The 19,642-nt window shown below is 37.1% G+C and overlaps 1 protein-coding gene across 2 annotated transcripts in view; it reads right to left on the reverse strand.

Annotated features, from left to right (window-relative positions):
- Positions 1-1,033: 1,033 nt before the first annotated feature.
- The window catches only part of RGS18 (regulator of G protein signaling 18), a 30,783-nt gene continuing 12,174 nt past the window's right edge, over positions 1,034-19,642 (reverse strand). For both annotated transcript variants that reach the window (XM_027564430.1, XM_027564428.1), the window contains 2 exons: positions 6,368-6,534; positions 1,034-1,726 (listed from right to left, as the gene is read on the reverse strand). In XM_027564430.1, coding sequence (XP_027420231.1) covers positions 1,469-1,726; positions 6,368-6,534 — 425 coding nt within the window. In that variant the 3' untranslated portion in view covers positions 1,034-1,468. The remainder of the gene's footprint in view (positions 1,727-6,367; positions 6,535-19,642) is intronic.

Here is a 19,642-nt window from a genome sequence, read left to right on the forward strand (position 1 = left end):
AATAAACATTAACTGGACAAGTGAAGAAATTAAAAAATATTTATTTCTATAGGTGATATCGGAGAAGGCAATGGCACCCCACTCCAGTACTTCTGCCTGGAGAATCCCATGGACGGAGGAGCCTGGTAGGCTGCAGTCCAGGGGGTCACTAGCGTCGGACACGACTGAGTGACTTCACTTTGACTTTTCACTTTCATGCATTGGAGAAGGAAATGGCAACCCACTCCAGTGTTCTTGCCTGGAGAATCCCAGGGATGGGGAAGCCTGGTGGGCTGCCGTCTATGGGGTCGCAGAGTCGGACATGACTGAAGCGACTTAGCAGCAGCAGCAGCATAGGTGATATACAGATTTACATTCTACAGTTCAACTAAAATAACATTTGCCAAAACCAAATATATGGCATCTTTAAATACCAACATTTACAGACCATGCAAAACACATTTATAGGAAGAGAAATATGTAACAATTAACATCATCTTATTTGAGTAATATAGTATTAAATTATTCAGTGAGATAAGATTTGGAATAAGAACATGATCAGTGGAAGAACACTTTCTGAATATAAGCCAATGTGGCAGATGCCTGAGTTCCCAGGGCCTTGGACTCCTTGCTTTTTTATTTCTTCTCATTCCAAAAATGAAGGCTCACTTAGGGGATAAACCTCTTTTGGTCATTATTGAAATGACGGACTACCCACTGTTTCAGTGGCAAGTTCCCCCCACAGATGAGAAGATGCTCCTCCCTGGAGCCATTGCATCATCTGGTCATGTTTCTGTGACCAGCAGTGGTGGCTCTGTGTGACTGGGTGAGTTTATGCTCACTTTGGAAGGAGCCCAAATGTGGATCACATTATCAGTGATCAACCTAGGTTACGTACGATCTGGAAGTTCTGTAGAGATGAATGTATCCTCCCAAAAGTTTCTGGTGCTGGTTTATAACTAGAGGTGATAGATTGCTATTCAAGAGCCAGGGTTAGTAAACCAAGAACAAATGGTCATCCTCTCTCATTATGAGAACTGGATTGCTGCTATACTTTCTATAATCAAGCCATAGAGAACTTTCATCATTATAGAAAGTGTCCAAATACATGTCTATCTGAGCATTGTACAGTCTGCATCTAGAAAAAATTTCAAACTAGATAATTGGCCAATCTGTTGACAATTTTGCAAAAGCTTAACCTTTACTTAACTTTACAATCTTGTACAACACTGTTTTTATTTCCTTACTGCCTTTTAATTAAGGAGCTTTCTGACTATGAATGAAATGAAGTCAAATGGAAGCTTTTACAGAATATCTTGGCAGATACATTAGGTATTGTTAGACAAATAACAGTTTTGATTTGCATTTTTAAAATCTTTTCAAATGACACACTTATTTTAAAAGATGTACCCATTTGTTAACATAAACATGCTGTATCTTAGAAGCAAATGAACAAGCTTACGAATAAAATGAGCAAAAATAATTTTCTTTATAACCAAATGGCAACATCTGACTTTGCATCCTGGAATTCATTGTAGGTAAATGAACGCGATCGTCTTCTCAGATTTGTTGGTCTCTGTGATCTTCCTTTTGTCAAGTCTAAATAGATGTCAGATTTCAGAAAACGCATGTAACTGTCTTGTTCCATGAGCTGATATACTCTGCTTTGGGCAACATCAAAACTCTGGAGGGTGGGTTGGGTGATGCTCTTGGAGATGATTTCTTTGGTGTGAAAATCAAGGTTAACCTGGATAATAATAACAACAAAATGGTAATTATAGTCAGTCTCCTTAAGTAAACACCTTGAGAAACAAAAGTACAGGACTGATTCCAGGTCAGAGGGGGCAAACTGCGCTTGGATACCAGGTGAGTTTCCTGTTGTGGGCCTAGGGATCCAGTGATTCATTCTGGACTGTCATTTCATCTGGCTCTTCTCTTCCTGTGAGCCTGTTCTTTCTGTCTCTGCTAGCATCATGGCCCATTGAACTGGTACATACCCGAGAGATCATTAGATTCAACTCATTTTCAAAATGGAAACTAAACTTTGTAGAAATTAAATTATTTTGTGTGAAGTTTAACAGTGTGTTTAGGACATATTTGGGATTTCAACGTGAAGCTTTTGCTATATTTCAATGCTTTTTTCATTTTATTATACACCTATAAGTATATGTGTGTTGAAAATGCCTATCTTTTTTTAAAGTTTTATTTTATTTAACTTTACAATATTGTATTGGTTTTGCCATATATCAAAATGAATCTGCAACAGGTATACATGTGCTCCCCATCCTGAACCCTCCTCCTTCCTCCCTCCCCATACCATCCGTCTGGGTCGTCCCAGTGCACCAGCCCTAAGCATCCAGTATCGTGCATCAAACCTGGACTGGCGACTCGTTTCATATATGATATTATACATATTTCAATGCCATTCTCCCAAATCATCCCACCCTCTCCCTCTCCCACGGAGTCCAAAGGACTGTTCTATACATCAGGGTCTCTTTGCTGTCTTGTATACAGGGTTATTGTTACCATCTTTCTAAATTCCATATATATGCGTTAGTATACTGTATTGGTGTTTTTCTTTCTGGCTTACTTCACTCTGTATAATAGGCTCCAGTTTCATCCACCTCATTAGAACTGATTCAAATGTATTCTTTTTCATGGCTGAGTAATACTCCATTATGTATATGTACCACAGCTTTCTTATCCATTCATTTGCTGATGGGCATCTAGGTTGCTTCCATGTCCTGGCTATTATAAACAGTGCTGCGATGAACATTGGGGTACACGTGTCTCTTTCCCTTCTGGTTTCCTCAGTGTGTATGCCCAGCAGTGGGATTGCTGGATCATAAGACAGTTCTATTTCCAGTTTTTTAAGGAATCTCCACACTGTTCTCCATAGTGGCTGTACTAGTTTGCATTCCCACCAATAGTGTAAGAGGGTTCCCTTTTCTCCACACCCTCTCCAGCATTTATTGCTTGTAGACTTGGATTGCAGCCATTCTGACTGGCGTGAAATGGTACCTCATAATGGTTTTAATTTGCATTTCTCTGATAATGAGTGATGTTGAGCATCTTTTCATGTGTTTATTAGCCATCTGTATGCCTTTGGAGAAATGTCTATTTAGTTCTTTGTCCCATTTTTTGATTGGGTCATTTATTGTTCTGGAGTTGAGCTGTAGGAGTTGCTTGTATATTTTTGAGATTAGTTGTTTGTCGGTTGCTTCATTTGCTATTATTTTCTCCCATTCTGAAGGCTGTCTTTTCACCTTGCTTATAGTTTCCTTTGTTGTGCAGAAGCTTTTAAGTTTAATGAGGTCCCATTTGTTTATTTTTGCTTTTATTTCCAATATTCTGGGAGGTGGGTCATAGAGGATCCTGCTGTGATGTATGTCAGAGAGTGTTTTGCCTATGTTCTCCTCTAGGAGTTTTATAGTTTCTGGTCTTACGTTTAGATCTTTAATCCATTTTGAGTTTATTTTTGTGTATGGTGTTAGAAAGTGTTCTAGTTTCATTCTTTTACAAGTGGTTGACCAGTTTTCCCAGCACCACTTGTTAAAGAGATTGTCTTTAATCCATTGTATATTCTTGCCTCCTTTGTCAAAGATAAGGTGTCCATAGGTGCGTGGATTTATCTCTGGGCTTTCTATTTTGTTCCATTGATCTATATTTCTGTCTTTGTGCCAGTACCATACTGTCTTGATGACTGTGGCTTTGTAGTAGAGCCTGAAGTCAGGCAGGTTGATTCCTCCCGTTCCATTCTTCTTTCTCAAGATAGCTTTGGCTATTTGAGGTTTTTTGTATTTCCATACAAATTGTGAAATTATTTGTTCTAGCTCTGTGAAGAATACTGTTGGTAGCTTGATAGGGATTGCATTGAATCTATAAATTGCTTTGGGTAGTATAACTCATTTTCACTATATTTATTCTTCCAATCCATGAACATGGTATATTTCTCCATCTATTAGTGTCCTCTTTGATTTCTTTCACCAGTGTTTTATAGTTTTCTATATATAGGTCTTTAGTTTCTTTAGGGAGATATATTCCTAAGTATTTTATTCTTTTCATTGCAATGGTGAATGGAATTGTTTCCTTAATTTCTCTTTCTAGTTTCTCATTATTAGTGTATAGGAATGCAAGGGATTTCTGTGTGTTGATTTTATATCCTGCAACTTTACTATAGTCATTGATTAGTTCTAGTAATTTTCTGGTGGAGTCTTTAGGGTTTTCTATGTAGAGGATCATGTCATCTGCAAACAGTGAGAGTTTTACTTCCTCCTTTCCAATTTGAATTCCTTTATTTATTTTTCTGCTCTGATTGCTGTGGCCAAAACTTCCAAAACTATGTTGAATAGTAATGGTGAAAGTGGGCACCCTTGTCTTGTTCCTGACTTCAGAGGAAATGCTTTCAATTTTTCGCCATTGAGGATAATGTTTGCTGTGGGTTTATCATATATAGTTTTTATTATGTTGAGGTATGTTCCTTCTATTCCTGCTTTCTGGAGAGTTTTTATCATAAATGGATGTTGAATTTTGTCAAAGGCTTTCTCTGCATCTATTAAGATAATCATATGGTTTTTATTTTTCAATTTAATGTGGTGTATTACATTGATTGATTTGCAGATATTGAAGAATCCTTGCCTATCTTTTAAAGGCATAAAATCTTTAAGGTTTTTTATCAAAGCACTGATGACATATTTGGTGGTAAATTTTTAGTTTTCAGGTAGGTTTCTTCCTTTTGCTTGATGGGTAACAGCACATAACCAGCTGCCTTTGTTTGCATGTATGCATGCTCAGTCACTCAATCCTGTCCCGTTCTTTTAAGACCCCATGGACTGTAGCCCGCCAGGGTCTTCTGCCTATGGGATTTCCCAAGCAAGAATATTGGAGCAGGTTGCCACCTCCTCCTCAAAGGGATCTTCTGAACCCAGGGATCAAACTTGAGTGTCTTGCATCTTCTGCATTGGCAGCAGATTCTTTACCACTGCGCCACCTGGGAAGCCCTGCTTTTGTTTACCTGTGTATAAGTCTGGCCTTGGGTAAAACAGGATAATACATTGAAATACAAAACAGAGTGAAATACACTGAAACTAGGAAAATAAGTGTTGTTTCATGCAAAATGATATCTACACAGGCAATGCTACTTTGTGAACAATATCAATTTATAGTCAAACAGAAATCTTAGCAGTGACAGACTACAAGTTCTCTTTCAGTGCAAAGACTCTATTTATTGAGCACATACTAGAAATATAGAACCTCTAATTCATAATCAAGGATAATCAAGTAATACTTGCTAGTTTATTAGCTATTTTAGTAATTCTTTCATACAGTTACCTCATACAGTTACCTCATTTGAGCTTGCAATCAAAAAAAGAAAAAAATCACAATTGCTTTTTCAATTGAATTCATTACCACATTAGGTTTAGCTTATCTTTCTATTATGAAATTTTCTTTTCATTTATCTTAAGGTATGGGGATGATAATTATGGGGCAACTTAAACTTTGTACAGGTAGGTGAGCTAACATTAAAATAGTATATGATACCTGCTTCTTGATTTCTCTTATCTTCACCACATGTAAAAATGTTTAGTTTCTACAAGAGGTTACTTGTGCTGTGATTAGTATTATAAACAAATGAATCTTAATGTTGCAATTAATTATATTCACTCAGTCTAGAATAAAAATATCTCAAGAAGTAATGTCTATTATACCTTTCCTTCCATGGCAATATCTTTATTTTTATTTTTTAATTGTCTTATAATGCATTCTGTTTGTATGTAGAAACCTATATACAAGCATATCTCAGAGATGTTTCAGGTTCCCTTCCAGATTACCTCAATAAAGAGAATATCTCAGTAAAGCAAGTCACACAATTTTTTGGTTTCCCAGTGCATAAAAAAGTTATGTTTACGTGATAGTCTAAATGTGCAGTAGAATTATGACTGAAAATACAATCTACATACCTTAATTAAAAATGCCTTATTTCTAAAAAAAGGCTAACCATCATCTGAGCCTTCAGTAAGTCGTAGTAGTAATATCAAGGAACACATCACAAATCGCCATAATAAGCATAATGATGCAAAAGCAAGAAATATTGCAAAAATTATCAAAATGTGACACAGAGACAGGAGATGAGCCAATACTGTTGGAAAAATGGCACTGATAGATATGCTCAAGGCAGGGCTGTCACAAACCTTTAATTTAGCACAGTATCTGCAAAATGCAGTAAAAGTGAAGGGCAATAAAATGAGGTAGGCTTATAAAGAGACACCATTTTTGTTTCAACAAAATTCTGACCTTTCTGGTAGAATGTACAGCAATACTGATTTGATGAAGTCATATTTTCTCAAAAAATTTTCAAACAAATGTACAGTTTTACAATCATCTTTACCTCTTGTGGGGCATCATTCTGTATAAATTTCTCATATATTGCTTTTGCTTTACGGATTATTTGTTGAGGGTCTTTGCTCTTCTTGAAATCTTCACAGGCTATCCAAAATTCAATGTTTTCCTCACTGAATTCAGTTTTAAGAAATCTGGTAAAAGTCTCCAGTCCATCTACCAAGAAAAGATGTGACATATTTTAACTATAAGATATTCATTTTGAGAAAACATATTACTTTATATTAAAGTTTAACCATGAATGTTAGCAGAAGAGGTGTGCTGTCTTCTCTCTGATTCAGGGCAGTAGCACACATCTTGGTCTTCCCTGGTGGCTCAAAGAATCTGTCTGCAATGCAGAAGACCTGGTTTTGATCCCTGGGTCAGGAAGATCCCCTAGAGAAGGGAATGGCTACCCATTCCAATATTCTTGTCTGGAGAATTCCATGGATAGAGAAACCTGTAGGATCTATGGGGTCACAAATAGTAGGACAAGACTGAGTGACTAACACTTTCACTTTCTTCATTACACACATCTTGTACAGTATATATGAGAGTTGTTGTTCAGTTGTTCAGTCATGACTGACTGTTTGAGACCCCATGGACTGCAGCATGCTAGGCTTCCCTGTCCTTCACTATCTCCCAGAGTTTGCTCAAACTCATGTCCATTGAGTCAATGATGCCATCCGACTATCTCATCCTCTGTATCCCCCTTTTCCTCCTGTCCTCAATCTTTCCCAGCATCAGAGTCTTTTCAAATGATAGACCATGTATCAATTAGCTGATTTCTTTACAACTATGAAAAAGAAGTACCATTTCTGTTGAAATAAGACCAGTATCATACTTAGACATGAGAAACAGGGACCTTTGGGCTTTCCTGGTGGCTCAGTGGTAAAGAATTGACCTGCCAATGTAGGAGATAGGGGTTGAATCCCTGGATAGGGAAAATTCCCTGGAGAAGGAAATGACCATCCACTCCAGTATTGTTGCCTGGGGAACCAATGGACAAAGGAGTTTGGTGGGCTACGGCCCATGGGCTTGCAAAGACTCGGACATGACTGAGCACGCACACATGCTGACTCTCTCAGCCATACCTCTCCCTGGGCTGTGTGTGGTAGGGTTAGTCTACATAGCCAAGGAGCCATTCCAGCTGGAGACCATCACAACTTCTGCACTATGCTTCTTAAATTCAGGGCCTTAGAATTATCTGTAAAAAGACTTGTGTTTCCAGGATTTACATAGATCTCTTTGCCAAGTTCACCCACAAAAGGCACCTGATCCAGTGGAATGCACACTCCAAGGCTTGGGTGTGGACAGGACTTGAATTTGCATGCTGGGGTGTTCACCCAAATGTGATAGGAGGCATCTCACAGTGTGGCACCAAACCATGGGTGGAAAGTGGAAGAAGGCAGGCCATGCTATTTGGTAGAACTGGGAAGAGTATGAGAATCTTAAAATTAAACTGCCAAATATCAAAACAGAAGCATAGGATATCTTTTTTTTAAAGGTTTATTAGCCTGATCTATAATGGTTAAGAATCTAGAAATATAGTATTGGACCTCCATTTTCACTTTTGTCCTGTGCCCCATGAATGTTAGGGGCAAGTATCAAGTCTTATGGAAGACTGCTAGGGTTCAAGTTCTTGTTCAGCTAGTGACTATATGATGTTGTCTTGTGGCTCAGCTGGTAAAGAATCCACCCGCAATGCGGGAGACCTGGGTTCGATCCCTGGGTTGGGAAGATCCCCTGGAGAAGGAAAAGGCTACCCACTCCAGTATTCTGGCCTGGAGAATCCCATGGACTACAATCCATGGGGTTGTAAAGAGTTGGACATGACTGAGCAACTATCTTATGCGTGTTGCATGAATTGGTTTTTCTTTCTGTACCTTGGTTTCTCAGTATTAAAATGAAGATAATGATAGCATCTACCTGATAGAGCTGTTTAGAGAATTAAATGTGACAAAATATACAAAGTGTGGTTAAAACAGAAACTGGTACATAGTAAATATGAGTTTTGATAGTGATTATGATGATGGTATTGATGATCTTGATGATTAAAATATTTGCAAAGCTCAATTAAGTAAAACTTCATAGCTAAAGCTGTGGCAGACTCAGAATTCAACATTAAGACAGCCTGACTTTAAAATTAGTTCTCTTTCAATTATTTATAATATTCTAGTCTTTTTGACTTACAGGTATTTTTTACATTTAACTTCTTTGAAAAAATTATACATTTACATGTAGTCATAGGAGATAAAAGAGCTCATGTACCTTTTACCCAGTTTCCACCAATATAACATTTTATAAAACTGTAGTAAAATATAACAAATAGGATAATGATACTGATATAGTTAAGATACAGAATATTTCCATGATTGAAAGGATATCTCATGTTGCTTCTTTACTGTTACAGTCACATTTTCTCCATATCCAACCCCTCCTTAAACTTTAGGAATCAATAATCTGTTCTCCATTGTAATAATTTGGTCAATTCACAAATATGAATCATGTAGTATATATTGCTTGGGGTGGCTTTTTTCATCTACCATGACTCTCTGGAGATACATCAATATATCAATAATTTCCAACTTTTCATTGCTGTGTTGTATTCCATGATGTAGATTTGTTTAATCATTACCACTGAACCATTAAAGGCTTTCCTGGTGGCTCAGATAGTAAAGAATCTGCCTGCAGTGCAGGAGACCTGGGTTATATCCCTGGATTGGAAAGATCCCCTAGAGAAAGGAATGACTGCCCTCTCCAGTATTCTTGCCTGGAGAATTCCGTGGACAGAGGAGCTTGGCAGGCTATACAGTCCATGGGGTCACAAAGAGTCGGACACAACTGAGCGACTGTTACTTTCACTTCCACCTTTCATTGAAGGTTTTAGGGAGCTATTATCAATAAGGTTGCTGTTAACATATATGTACACATCTTTTAATATAGACATGTTAAGATTTTATTTCTCTGGGATAAGAGAAGTGAAGCTGTTCATTCATATAGTATTGAAACAGAGAAAAGGGCATTCATTGCAAGAGCATTAATAAAAGGTAAAAATGTTCCTTTTAGATTTTTCAGATAAATTCTCTCAGTGAAATTCACATTTGAGTTGGATACAAATGATTCTTAGTGATCTTTCTTTAGATTTGTTCTCCACTCATTCAGTTACTGTCATGTCTGTCTCTTTACAACCCCATGGACTACCGCTCGCCAGGCTTCCCTGTCCTTCACTCCCTGAGTTTGCTCAAACTCGTGTCTGTTGAGTCGATCCAACTGTCTTATCCTCTGTCGTCCCTTCTCCTCCTATCTGCAATGTTTCCCAGCATCAGGGTCTCTTCCAATGAGTCAGCTCTTCACTTCAGGTAGCCAAAGTATTGGAGCTTCCGCATCAGTCCTTCCAGTGAATATTCAGGGTTGATTTTCTTTAGGATTGACTGATTTGATCTCCTTGCTGTCCAAGGGACTCTCAAGAGTCTTATCCAGCACCACAATTTGAAAGCATCAATTCTTCAGTGCTCAGACTAGTGATCCAACTCTCATGTGCTTGTGGCTTATTTCTCTTTCTGCTCTTACAGGTGAGTTATTACAAAAGGAAATTGCACAAGGCATGAGCTCTGTCTGGATTTCTCACTTGGCAGCATTTGATAATAACAATATCCTCCTTTTTGAAATATTCTTCTTCCTAGGATTCTAGGACAGCATACCTCCTAGTTTATACCATCCAATCACTTTAATGTAATTGTCTGCTCTGGCTTAACATTGTTTGTTCCCTGGTTAAATGTGATGTTCACAGGGATTCTTTATAGTCATCTCCTTTTGTCCCCTCTTTCCATTTCTATTTCCCTTTTCTTAGTCTATTCTCCTGTATCTTCCTCTTATAACATTTTCCCTGAAACTCCTTTCCCTCTTACCTTCTTCTGTATTTTATGCATATTGCTGGCACCTACAGGCAAGATAAGGTGTTACAAATAATCTTGGAAAACAATAAAGTTTTTTTTAGTTAAATTTAATTTTAATTAGATCAAAATAAGAATTTTAATCTCATCATATGAAATCATTAAAAGAATTTTTTCTCTTAACCTCAGCTTTTCTCCAGCTACTGATCTATATCTTTCCCCTTGCAAATACAGTCTTTTGAGTAAGCTTTGTACAGTTGATCTCTTAATCTCCTCCACTCATTTACTTCCCTAGACACTAAAGTGTGGTTTCTACTCAATGCTTGATTTAAATAATCTTTACCAAAATGACTTACTGTTATATTTACTGGAAAAGTTTCTTTCCAATCCATATATTACTTCATCTATGTCAGCAGACAAAGATATGTTTATAATTTTTCTGTGGCACTTAACACTTTTGAGTTTCTTCTTTTTCCTCTGACTATTGCTTTTCTTCAGAGTCATTTGGACAGCAAGGAGATCAAACCAGTCATGAGCTACGTTAGTCATGATCCTAAAGGAAATCAACCCTGAATATTCACCAGAAGGACTGATGCTGAAGCTGAAGCTCCAATACCTTAGCCACCTGATTCGAAGAGCTGACTCTTTGGAAAAGACCCTGAGGCTGGGAAAGACTGAGGGCAGGAGGAGAAGAGGATGACAGAGAATGAGATGGTTGGATAGCATCCTTAACTCAATAGACATGAGTTTAAGCAAACTCTGGGAGAGAGTGAAGGACAGGGAAGCCTGCTGTGCTTCAGTCCATGGGGTTGCAGAGTCAGATGTGACTTAGTGACTGAACAACAACAATTGCTTTTCTGAATACTTCTCAATTTATCCTTCTTCATTCTTCCCTTTAACTCTGTTTCCAGGACAATTATTTCAACACTTCAAGACAATGAATATGGTGATGACTTTCAGAAATCATCTCTAGCTCAGATCTCTTTCCTGAGCTCCAAGCTTATATTACCTGGTAAACACCTTCACTGAATTTCCCACCAAAATAATCACATCACAGCTGAATTCATTATCTTCACCCCAAAGCTTCCCAGAATGTTTCCATTTAATGGCACCATCAACTCAACATCATAACCCACAACCTTGATATCCTCACAGATCCCCATTTTTTCTTCTCAACCCAATTGATAATCATATCTTGTCAGCTTATTATCTCCTTCATATATCATACATCTCTCTTTTAAAATATTTAATTATTTATTTTATTTGGTTGTGCTGGGTCTTAGTTGTGACATGTGAAATCTTTAGTTGAATGTGAGAACTCTTAGTTGCTGTATGTGGGATCTAGTTCCCTGACCAGGGAATAAACCCAGGCCCCCTGCATTGGGAGCACAGGCTCTCAGCCATTGGACCACCAGGAGAGTCCACCTGTCTTTTCATTTTAATGCAATCTGGAATTACCTTTATTCAGATCAGGATCATCTTTTACATAGCTAATTTTAACTACCTCCTGTCAATAATTGATGATTCTATCTCCAGTCTTCTCTTGCTTCCTTCTCTCCCAACCCTCCACTTTCCTAGTTTATTATCCACATTCTAGTCAGTAATATCTTTCTAGAGTACAAGTTTAAATATGTTTCTTCACTGTTTAAAATTTCCCAGAAATGCCTTAATCTCTTTCCACTATCTTTTTCACACTTTAAGCTCCAAGCATAGTGAAATAACTTAGAGTTCCACTCATGTGCCATGTTCCCACATGTCTTTACCTTCTATTGGAAACATTTTCCCTTCCTACTCCAATTTTACAAATCAGATTTCATCAGGTTAGTCTGTATCAGCCACTGAAGTTTAAATCTGGAAAGATTTCACCAGTCTCTCAAGGGTAGGTTGGGTGTCCTTCATATATGACTTCCTAGTACACTGGGTAACAAATATTGTGCTGCAGTTGCTTGCTTATTTTTGTTTCTCATTCTATATTATGAGATTTGTGAGAGGAAGATCCTTGTCTTATTTGCAAAAAAAAAAAAAAAAAAAAATCCCCAGCATGAAGAAAACACTCATCCCCAGCATGAAGAAAACACTCAATTTTTACTTACTAAAAGAAATAAGCCATAGTTGAATACAAAGGAAAAGTACAAAATTTCATTAAAAATACAAAAGTTCTAGGGTATGTTTTTGTTTATTTAGTGAAATAGAATACTTTTAAAAGAAATTGTCAGAGCCAGGAAACATTAAACAGCAATAAACAAACAAACAAACAAAAAAACACAAAGAATCTTGTCCAATTATAAATATAGACACCCAAAATATGAAATTAACAATATACTATTCATTTAAGAAGTCAATCCTTATTTTAGCGTGATGCCTTTAAACATTTAATTTATGTTCTAATTTCAAGCTTGTCAAGCAAAAATCTTATTACGGTTTGGCTCCTTTCTTGAGTGTACAGAAGAGAAGTGGCTACCAGTGACAGTTTTATTTCTGAATCTATATTATCAAGTTGGACCTCAGCCTCATGAGTTTTGCCAAAGCGAGCCTCTACTGAGTATTGGGTCCTTCTTAACATGCTAATATTCAAGTCTGCAAGGTTAGATTTTTGTGGAAAATGCCAGCCTTTGTGGCTTCAGATAAGTTGACAAGACTTCATGGAGGTATACAACTCCATTTTGGATATCACTGGGTTATAAGCATATTCCCAATTTTTTTTTGTCAACTATTTTATTAAATAAATTTTTTTTCATCCCAAATTTCTCTCCAAGCAACTCATTAATTTATTGAGAAAAAATATTTATTGAATGCTAAGTATTTCCTGGACACTGATCTAGGTTTTGGAGATCCAGTAGTGCTGAAAATGTTTCATCATATTGGGACTTGAACGCATGTGCCAGGATTTGAACTGGACCAAAACCCTGCTTGGGACTCTAACTCACATAGCTGGGACTCAAACCCAGCCAAAACTCACAGTAATGAAACTTGGGTTCTTGTTGTCTTATCACAGTGATAGGTAAGAAGTGGATTTGTTCAGAAACACACTCCACAGATAGCATGGGCCATCACAGAGGGTGAGTGAGCTTGTGAAATGTGATGTGGTTAGCTTTTATGGGCTGACTAATTTCATAGGATAGTGAGTGGGATGCGGAGAACTGACTCATTAGAAAAGACCCTGATACTGGTAAAGATTGAAGGCAGGAGGAGAAGGGGACAACAGAGGATGAGATGGTTGGATGGCATCACCAACTCGCTGGATATGAATTTGAGCAAGCTCAGGGAGTTGGTGATGGTCAGGGAAGCCTGGCATGCTGCAGTCTATGGGGTCTCAAAGAATTGGACATGATTGAGTGATTGAACTGAACTGAACAGAATGAGTGGGTGGGTTATTCCAACTCTTTTAGGAAAGGGGTGGAGATTTTCAGGAGTTGGGTCACTGGCACTTTTTGGTCTTTTGATGGTGCCTTGGAACTGTCATGGTGCCTCTGGCTGTGTCATTTAGCTTGCTGATTGAGGGATTAAGGTCTAGTTGAAGTTGACTTGTCTGCCATCTTGGACGCATTTGATTCTTATTGGTTTTCATGGTGTCCTCAGGCTTTGTCGTTCTTTCAAAAGTTGTGCACTGCCCCCTTCCCTCCTGTTTCAGTACCCAGTAGACAAAATCCTTGCTTTGATTTTTAAACTAGAGTCTCACCTTAAATAGAAAGAGATATTGCATTCAAACTATAAAAATAAAGAGGGCCATAATAGAGTAAAAAGAATCAAATTTGCCTTTTGACAGCATATAACCATAAAACTTATGGATGGCATCACCAACTCAATGGACATGAGTTTGAGTAAACTCCGGGAATTGGTGATGGACAGGGAAGCCTGGCATGCTGCGGTCCATGGGGTTGCAAAGAGTCAGACACAACTGAGTGACTGGACTGAACTGAACTGAACTGAGCAATAAAACTAGACAAAATATCAAAACAGTCATTTTCACAGAGTGTAACTGGCAACAAGGCCTGGGAGCAGTATGAGAAGAGAAACATATGAAGTGACCTATAGTTTTGCTCTGCCTTTTTACCTGAGAGTACATATAAAGCTGGAGTGGATGCAGATGGAGCTCAACAAAGTTAAAAATCTTGTTGAGGAGGCAGAAATGAGTTTGGGGGTCATAATATGTTTGGAATTTATGGGTCGGTCAAGCTAGTAAGGAAAAAAAAAAAAAAAAAAAGAAATCTGCAAAGGGTTCCTGGACGTCTACATGCAGGTTCTCTGCCGATTCTTGGCTGAGGGTCACACTGTGCATGGGCAGGGTAAACTCTGTGAAGCCCAGAAGAGTGTAGCGGCTGAAAGGTGAATGGAGATCAGGAATTTGTGTAGGTATGGGAGGCTAGAATTCTGACCCAGCCATAATGGAGACACCCCACAAAGGTCATGTTTTTGTCTAAATACTTTGCCTAAAGGCAAAGTCTTTGTCCTCAAACTAATATACATTGGAAAGAGATTGGTTCTAAAGATCTATCTGATCAGAAATAATCAAGGGGACCCACCAGTGATTTAATCAGAAAAATAATCTAACAGCATAATCTAAGACAGCATAATCTAAACTCCTATACCTTCCTCCTTGCTCATATGCGATAAATATTTATTAGGAATGCAAGTAATATCTAATGTGGCCTATTATTAATAACAAAAATAGTCAAGAGAAATTGACCACAAAGTATCTCAAATTTGGATATTGGACTTAGGATGTTATAAAAGCTATTATTAATATGTTGAAGAATGTAAAGTTTAAAAAAGACACAATCAGTGGATAGATGCAAAATGCAGCAGAGAAATTAAACTTATATAGAAAACAATCAAGTGGAAATTATAGAACTAAAATGGAAAATATATGAAGGAAAAAATTCATGGGATGGGTGTGATAACAGATTAAAGACTACCTGAAAAGATCAGTAGACCCAGAAGAAAAGTAGGTAGAAATTATTTAATCTAAGGGTAGTAGGAAATTTTCACAATTAGAGATATAGATTTTAATTTTATCTACCCATAAATTTATAGAACAAGTAGAATGTCAATGAGAATATATAAAACCTGAACATTATCAACTAAATTGACCTAACTGACAACTATACAACATCTTTTCAAATAAATGAGGAAGACTATCCAAGATGGAAAACAAGCTAGGATATAAAATGAATTTAAATAAACTTCAAAAAATTGATATCTTACAAAGTATGTCCTTTGCCCATAAGGGTTTTAATCAAAATCAACTAGTAACATAACTATAAAAGTCCCCAAATATTTGGAATAAAATGATACATGTAAATAATTTATAGGTCAAAGTAGAAATCACAAGAGAAATTAGAAACTATTGAATTATTATAAAAATACAGCACATCAAAATTTGTGGAATACAGTTTAAACTGTATTTATAGGGAAATTTACTGCATAAAATGCTGTACTTTACTAACAAATATGGTCCAAGTTTCTACTTTAAGAAGCTTGAAAACCAAAAGCAGATTAAGACCTCCATAAGTAGAAGGAAAAATTCATAAAAACATAGCAGAAGTCTTTATAAAAGAAAACAAAGCACAGAGAAAATTTACAATGCTGAAAGTTCTTTCAAAACAGAACCCCAAGTGAGGCTGTTTAATAGTAGGAAGCAAATGAGTGGTATTATCATAGAATCTTAGAGATATTACAAAGACAGTAATTATTATGAATGATTTTATGTCAATAAATGTAATTTAAAATGGGAATATTATTTAAAAAATACCTATCCAAACTGACAGTGAAGTGGAAAATCTGCAGCTCTAATTAATAAATAGATCTTTATAATAAAGATCTGTCCCTTCCCCCTCAAAAACAATCTTTGGGCCCAGATTTGGTGAATTTCATCACAAATGTAAGAAAAAAAATATTATAATCTTCCAGAAAACAGTGGAGGGATGAATAATTTCCTTCTTATTTTAAGAGGAGAGAATAACTTTTAATACCAAAACTTAAAATTATAACATGAATACCACCCCAGAAATAAAAATTAAGAAAGGAAAAGAAAATTATAGACCCATGATCATAGTCATAAAGATTCTGAACAAAACATTATAGTCAAATTCAGCAATTTAAAGAGGGAGAAGCATATATTCTAGCATTAAGGCTAAAAAAATTGTGAAGTAAATGATAGCTTTCTTTGTCTACTCAATTCATTCTCAACTTATATTCATTTCTTCTATTCATTGGTCTCTAGAAGTATTCTTCATGATCCGTGGTTATTTGTAATATAATAAGTTCCATACAGAGTGAAGCAAGAAAAATGGATATGGTAGAATTATGGCGATAGCTAAAAGGGTTTGCATTTATAACATGTTCAGAGGTTTTGAGGGCTGAGTGCTGTTTATATGCATGACTACATTTAGTATTTACAACAGATGTCTGGAATATATCCTACGTTCATTTACATAGCTGAGGAAACTGATATTCATATAAATACAATTGTCCCAGATCTCACTTTTCAAACAAACGTATTGTAGAAGTGTAACTTTTTCAAGAAGGCTACATTTTCTGTCAGAGGTAGAGCGACGGTCCTCCAAAGAAATCCATGCCCTAATTCTCAGAACCTGTGAATATGTTACCTTACTGTGGAGAAAACGCTTTGCTAATTGATTAAGATTAAGGACCTTGAAAGAGGGGAATTATCATGAATTATCCAGGCAGACCCAACCTAATCATTCAATCCTTAAAAGTAGAAGAGGGGAGGGAGGAGGGTTCAGGATGGGGAACACATGTATACCTGTGGTGGATTCATTTTGATATTTGGCAAAACTAATACGATTATGTAAAGTTTAAAAATAAAATAAAATTAATTAAAAAAAAAAAAAAGTAGAAGAGGGGGGCAGAAAAGTGGACCAGGGAGGTACAGTATAAGAAGCACTGCCACTGCCCTTTAGGATGGAAGAAGATGTTCCCAAGCCAAAGAATGTGATGGCTCCCAGAAGGTGAAGAGGACCTTAATTTAGAGCAGGATTAAGGAGACATTGGTCCAAAATTTCAAAGAACTGAGTTCTGTCGGGAACCCACGTGAGTAGGAAAGGGATTCTCAGCTAGACCTTCGGAAAATAACAAAAGTGTGCTGACACCTTGATTGTTTTCTAGTGAGGTTCATGCTACACTCCTGACCTACAAAACTACAAGATAATACATTTGTGTTGTTTTAAGTCCCTAAAGTTGCCATAATTTGTTACAGCAGCCACAGGAAAGGAATGCAGTCTTCAAATCATGTGTTATATATCACCATGTATTTCTCCTATATCTGGAACTTGTCCTCTTTGGCATGAAGCACTTTTTTAATGTTGAAAGCAACTGTTTGATTATGTTAGAGATCCAGAAACTTAACGTGAGAAATCAGTAGCCAGAAGTGACACAACCTACAGACGTTCCCTCTTAGGTATGGGATCTCTCCAACCACTACCGTAATGGAGGAGCCATGTGGACCTCTTCTACTCCATGGCTCCTTCCATTGGTGTTTGCACTGGGATAAGGGGGGAGTCTGCCGTTTCTTTCCCTCAGTAAATTGATCCTGAGCACCAGATGTTAGTGGCTAAACTTTACTGAAAAAACTAGGAAGACAGGCAAAGGTCAGTCTCCATGAGAATTTGTGAAGGCATCCCAGGACTGACATACAACCCAGAGCTTGTCCAGTGATTAGATGCTAGTAAGATAATTCCTAGTCAAGCACAACTGTCTTAGGAGGCCTTAGTGCTTAAGCGCTTCCTGGATAAGTCAACAAATTCTAGTCACTGAAAAGAAGGAAGAACAATCAATGTTGGTGATATTGAACTACTCTTTTTCTTACTTTCTGGCACAGTTAGTGTTTGATTTTCAATTTATTTCTCTTGCTGAGTAGTGTGATTTGGTCAGAATGTAGCAGGGACATATAAGTGGATAATGATTCCTTAAAGCATTTTGATAGATTTTCCCCAGATACCTAAAAATGTGTATATTTCAGAGTAAAGTTAATGATTTACCTCTGTTTTAATTATTTTTAAGCCAAAAATAGCTGTTAAAGTGAACACAGGGGGTCAAATGTGCGGGTTCTATCCTGGCTTGGTGACCCATTAGCATTTATAGGGTCTGTGATTCTTTAGTGTGTTCTGATTTGATTTTCCTTTCCACAATTCCTTTCTCTGTCTGAAGCTCAGTACCTGAATGTCTAAAAAGCAGTTTGAGTCATTATTATTGTGGATGATTACATTCCTTTAATTTTTGAAAACTACCATTACAGCAGCAACCTTTCAAGACTTCGGGTAAAGCTGGAGCCCCAGGCTGATGACTTTAGAAAAGAGGCTGAATAAGCATCATTTGGCTGCTGGTTGGCAACAGCTTGAAAACTTCTTTCTGTTCTATTTACATGACTAGAAAGATAGTTTTGTTTCACAATCTCTGGTTTTACTTTCTGTCCCTTTTCCCCCTTCTTCTCTAATGATCCTAGAGAGACTAAGGCACAACAGGCCTTTCAACCCCTAAATAAAAACTGCAACAGAATATTGGCAACGTTAGGTGTGTGAAAGCAAAACCACAACATACACAACCCTCTGTAGACCAATTGGCTCGACCCAAACTTTAGACAGTTACTTAGTCATGCCCCAGCTTTTGGCCAGAACTTTAAAAAAAAATATTGAGAATTCCCCTTGATGGATTTTTAATGTAACCAAAAACCACTGCTTACCACCCATACTTCCTTCCTCTTTCAAATTTCTAAAATGCTTGCCCTTTTGTCCTCCAACTAACATCCACTTTTTACTGGATGGAATACTAAATATATGTACTCTCTTAATTTATCTCTCATAATTATCTACATTCTTTGCATTTTTAATAGATTTCTGAAATTTCTTATTTGCTTGGTGACTGCTATAAAGTAGATTTCCAAGGAGAATCCCTTGACTAGCTATCAGGAAAGACAGCAAAATGATTGTGAGAACATGTTCAGGTAACTCTAAGAAAGCAAAAGTGGTTACGTGGAAAAGTGCAATCGGATTTTGCAAAGCCTGTCACTGGGTAGTATTGCTCTGTGTTCCTGGTGTAGACACTGCTTCTTCCCCTTTTGTTCCTAACCACTCCTCTGTTACTATTTAAATGGAAATTAAAACAAAGTTAGCAAATAAAATGCCTTACAACAGAATGGTCTGTCCCAGGTCAGATCTAGATTGGAGAGAGGCAACTAAGAATATGTTTTATTGGGTTTATGAATAAAGGTACTTTGACCTCAGTGAAGGGAAAGACTTTTTTGCATTTTATTCTATCCATATGTCACATGTAAGCATGGACTAATCAGTTTTTAAATACTGGATTATTCTTAAAGCCAGTTGATAAATGACTGTGACAATTTTAGGAGGAAATGGCTATTACTTTTCTTA

The sequence above is a fragment of the Bos indicus x Bos taurus genome, chromosome 16 (assembly GCF_003369695.1).
Source record: "Bos indicus x Bos taurus breed Angus x Brahman F1 hybrid chromosome 16, Bos_hybrid_MaternalHap_v2.0, whole genome shotgun sequence".
Taxonomy (NCBI): domain Eukaryota; kingdom Metazoa; phylum Chordata; class Mammalia; order Artiodactyla; family Bovidae; genus Bos; species Bos indicus x Bos taurus.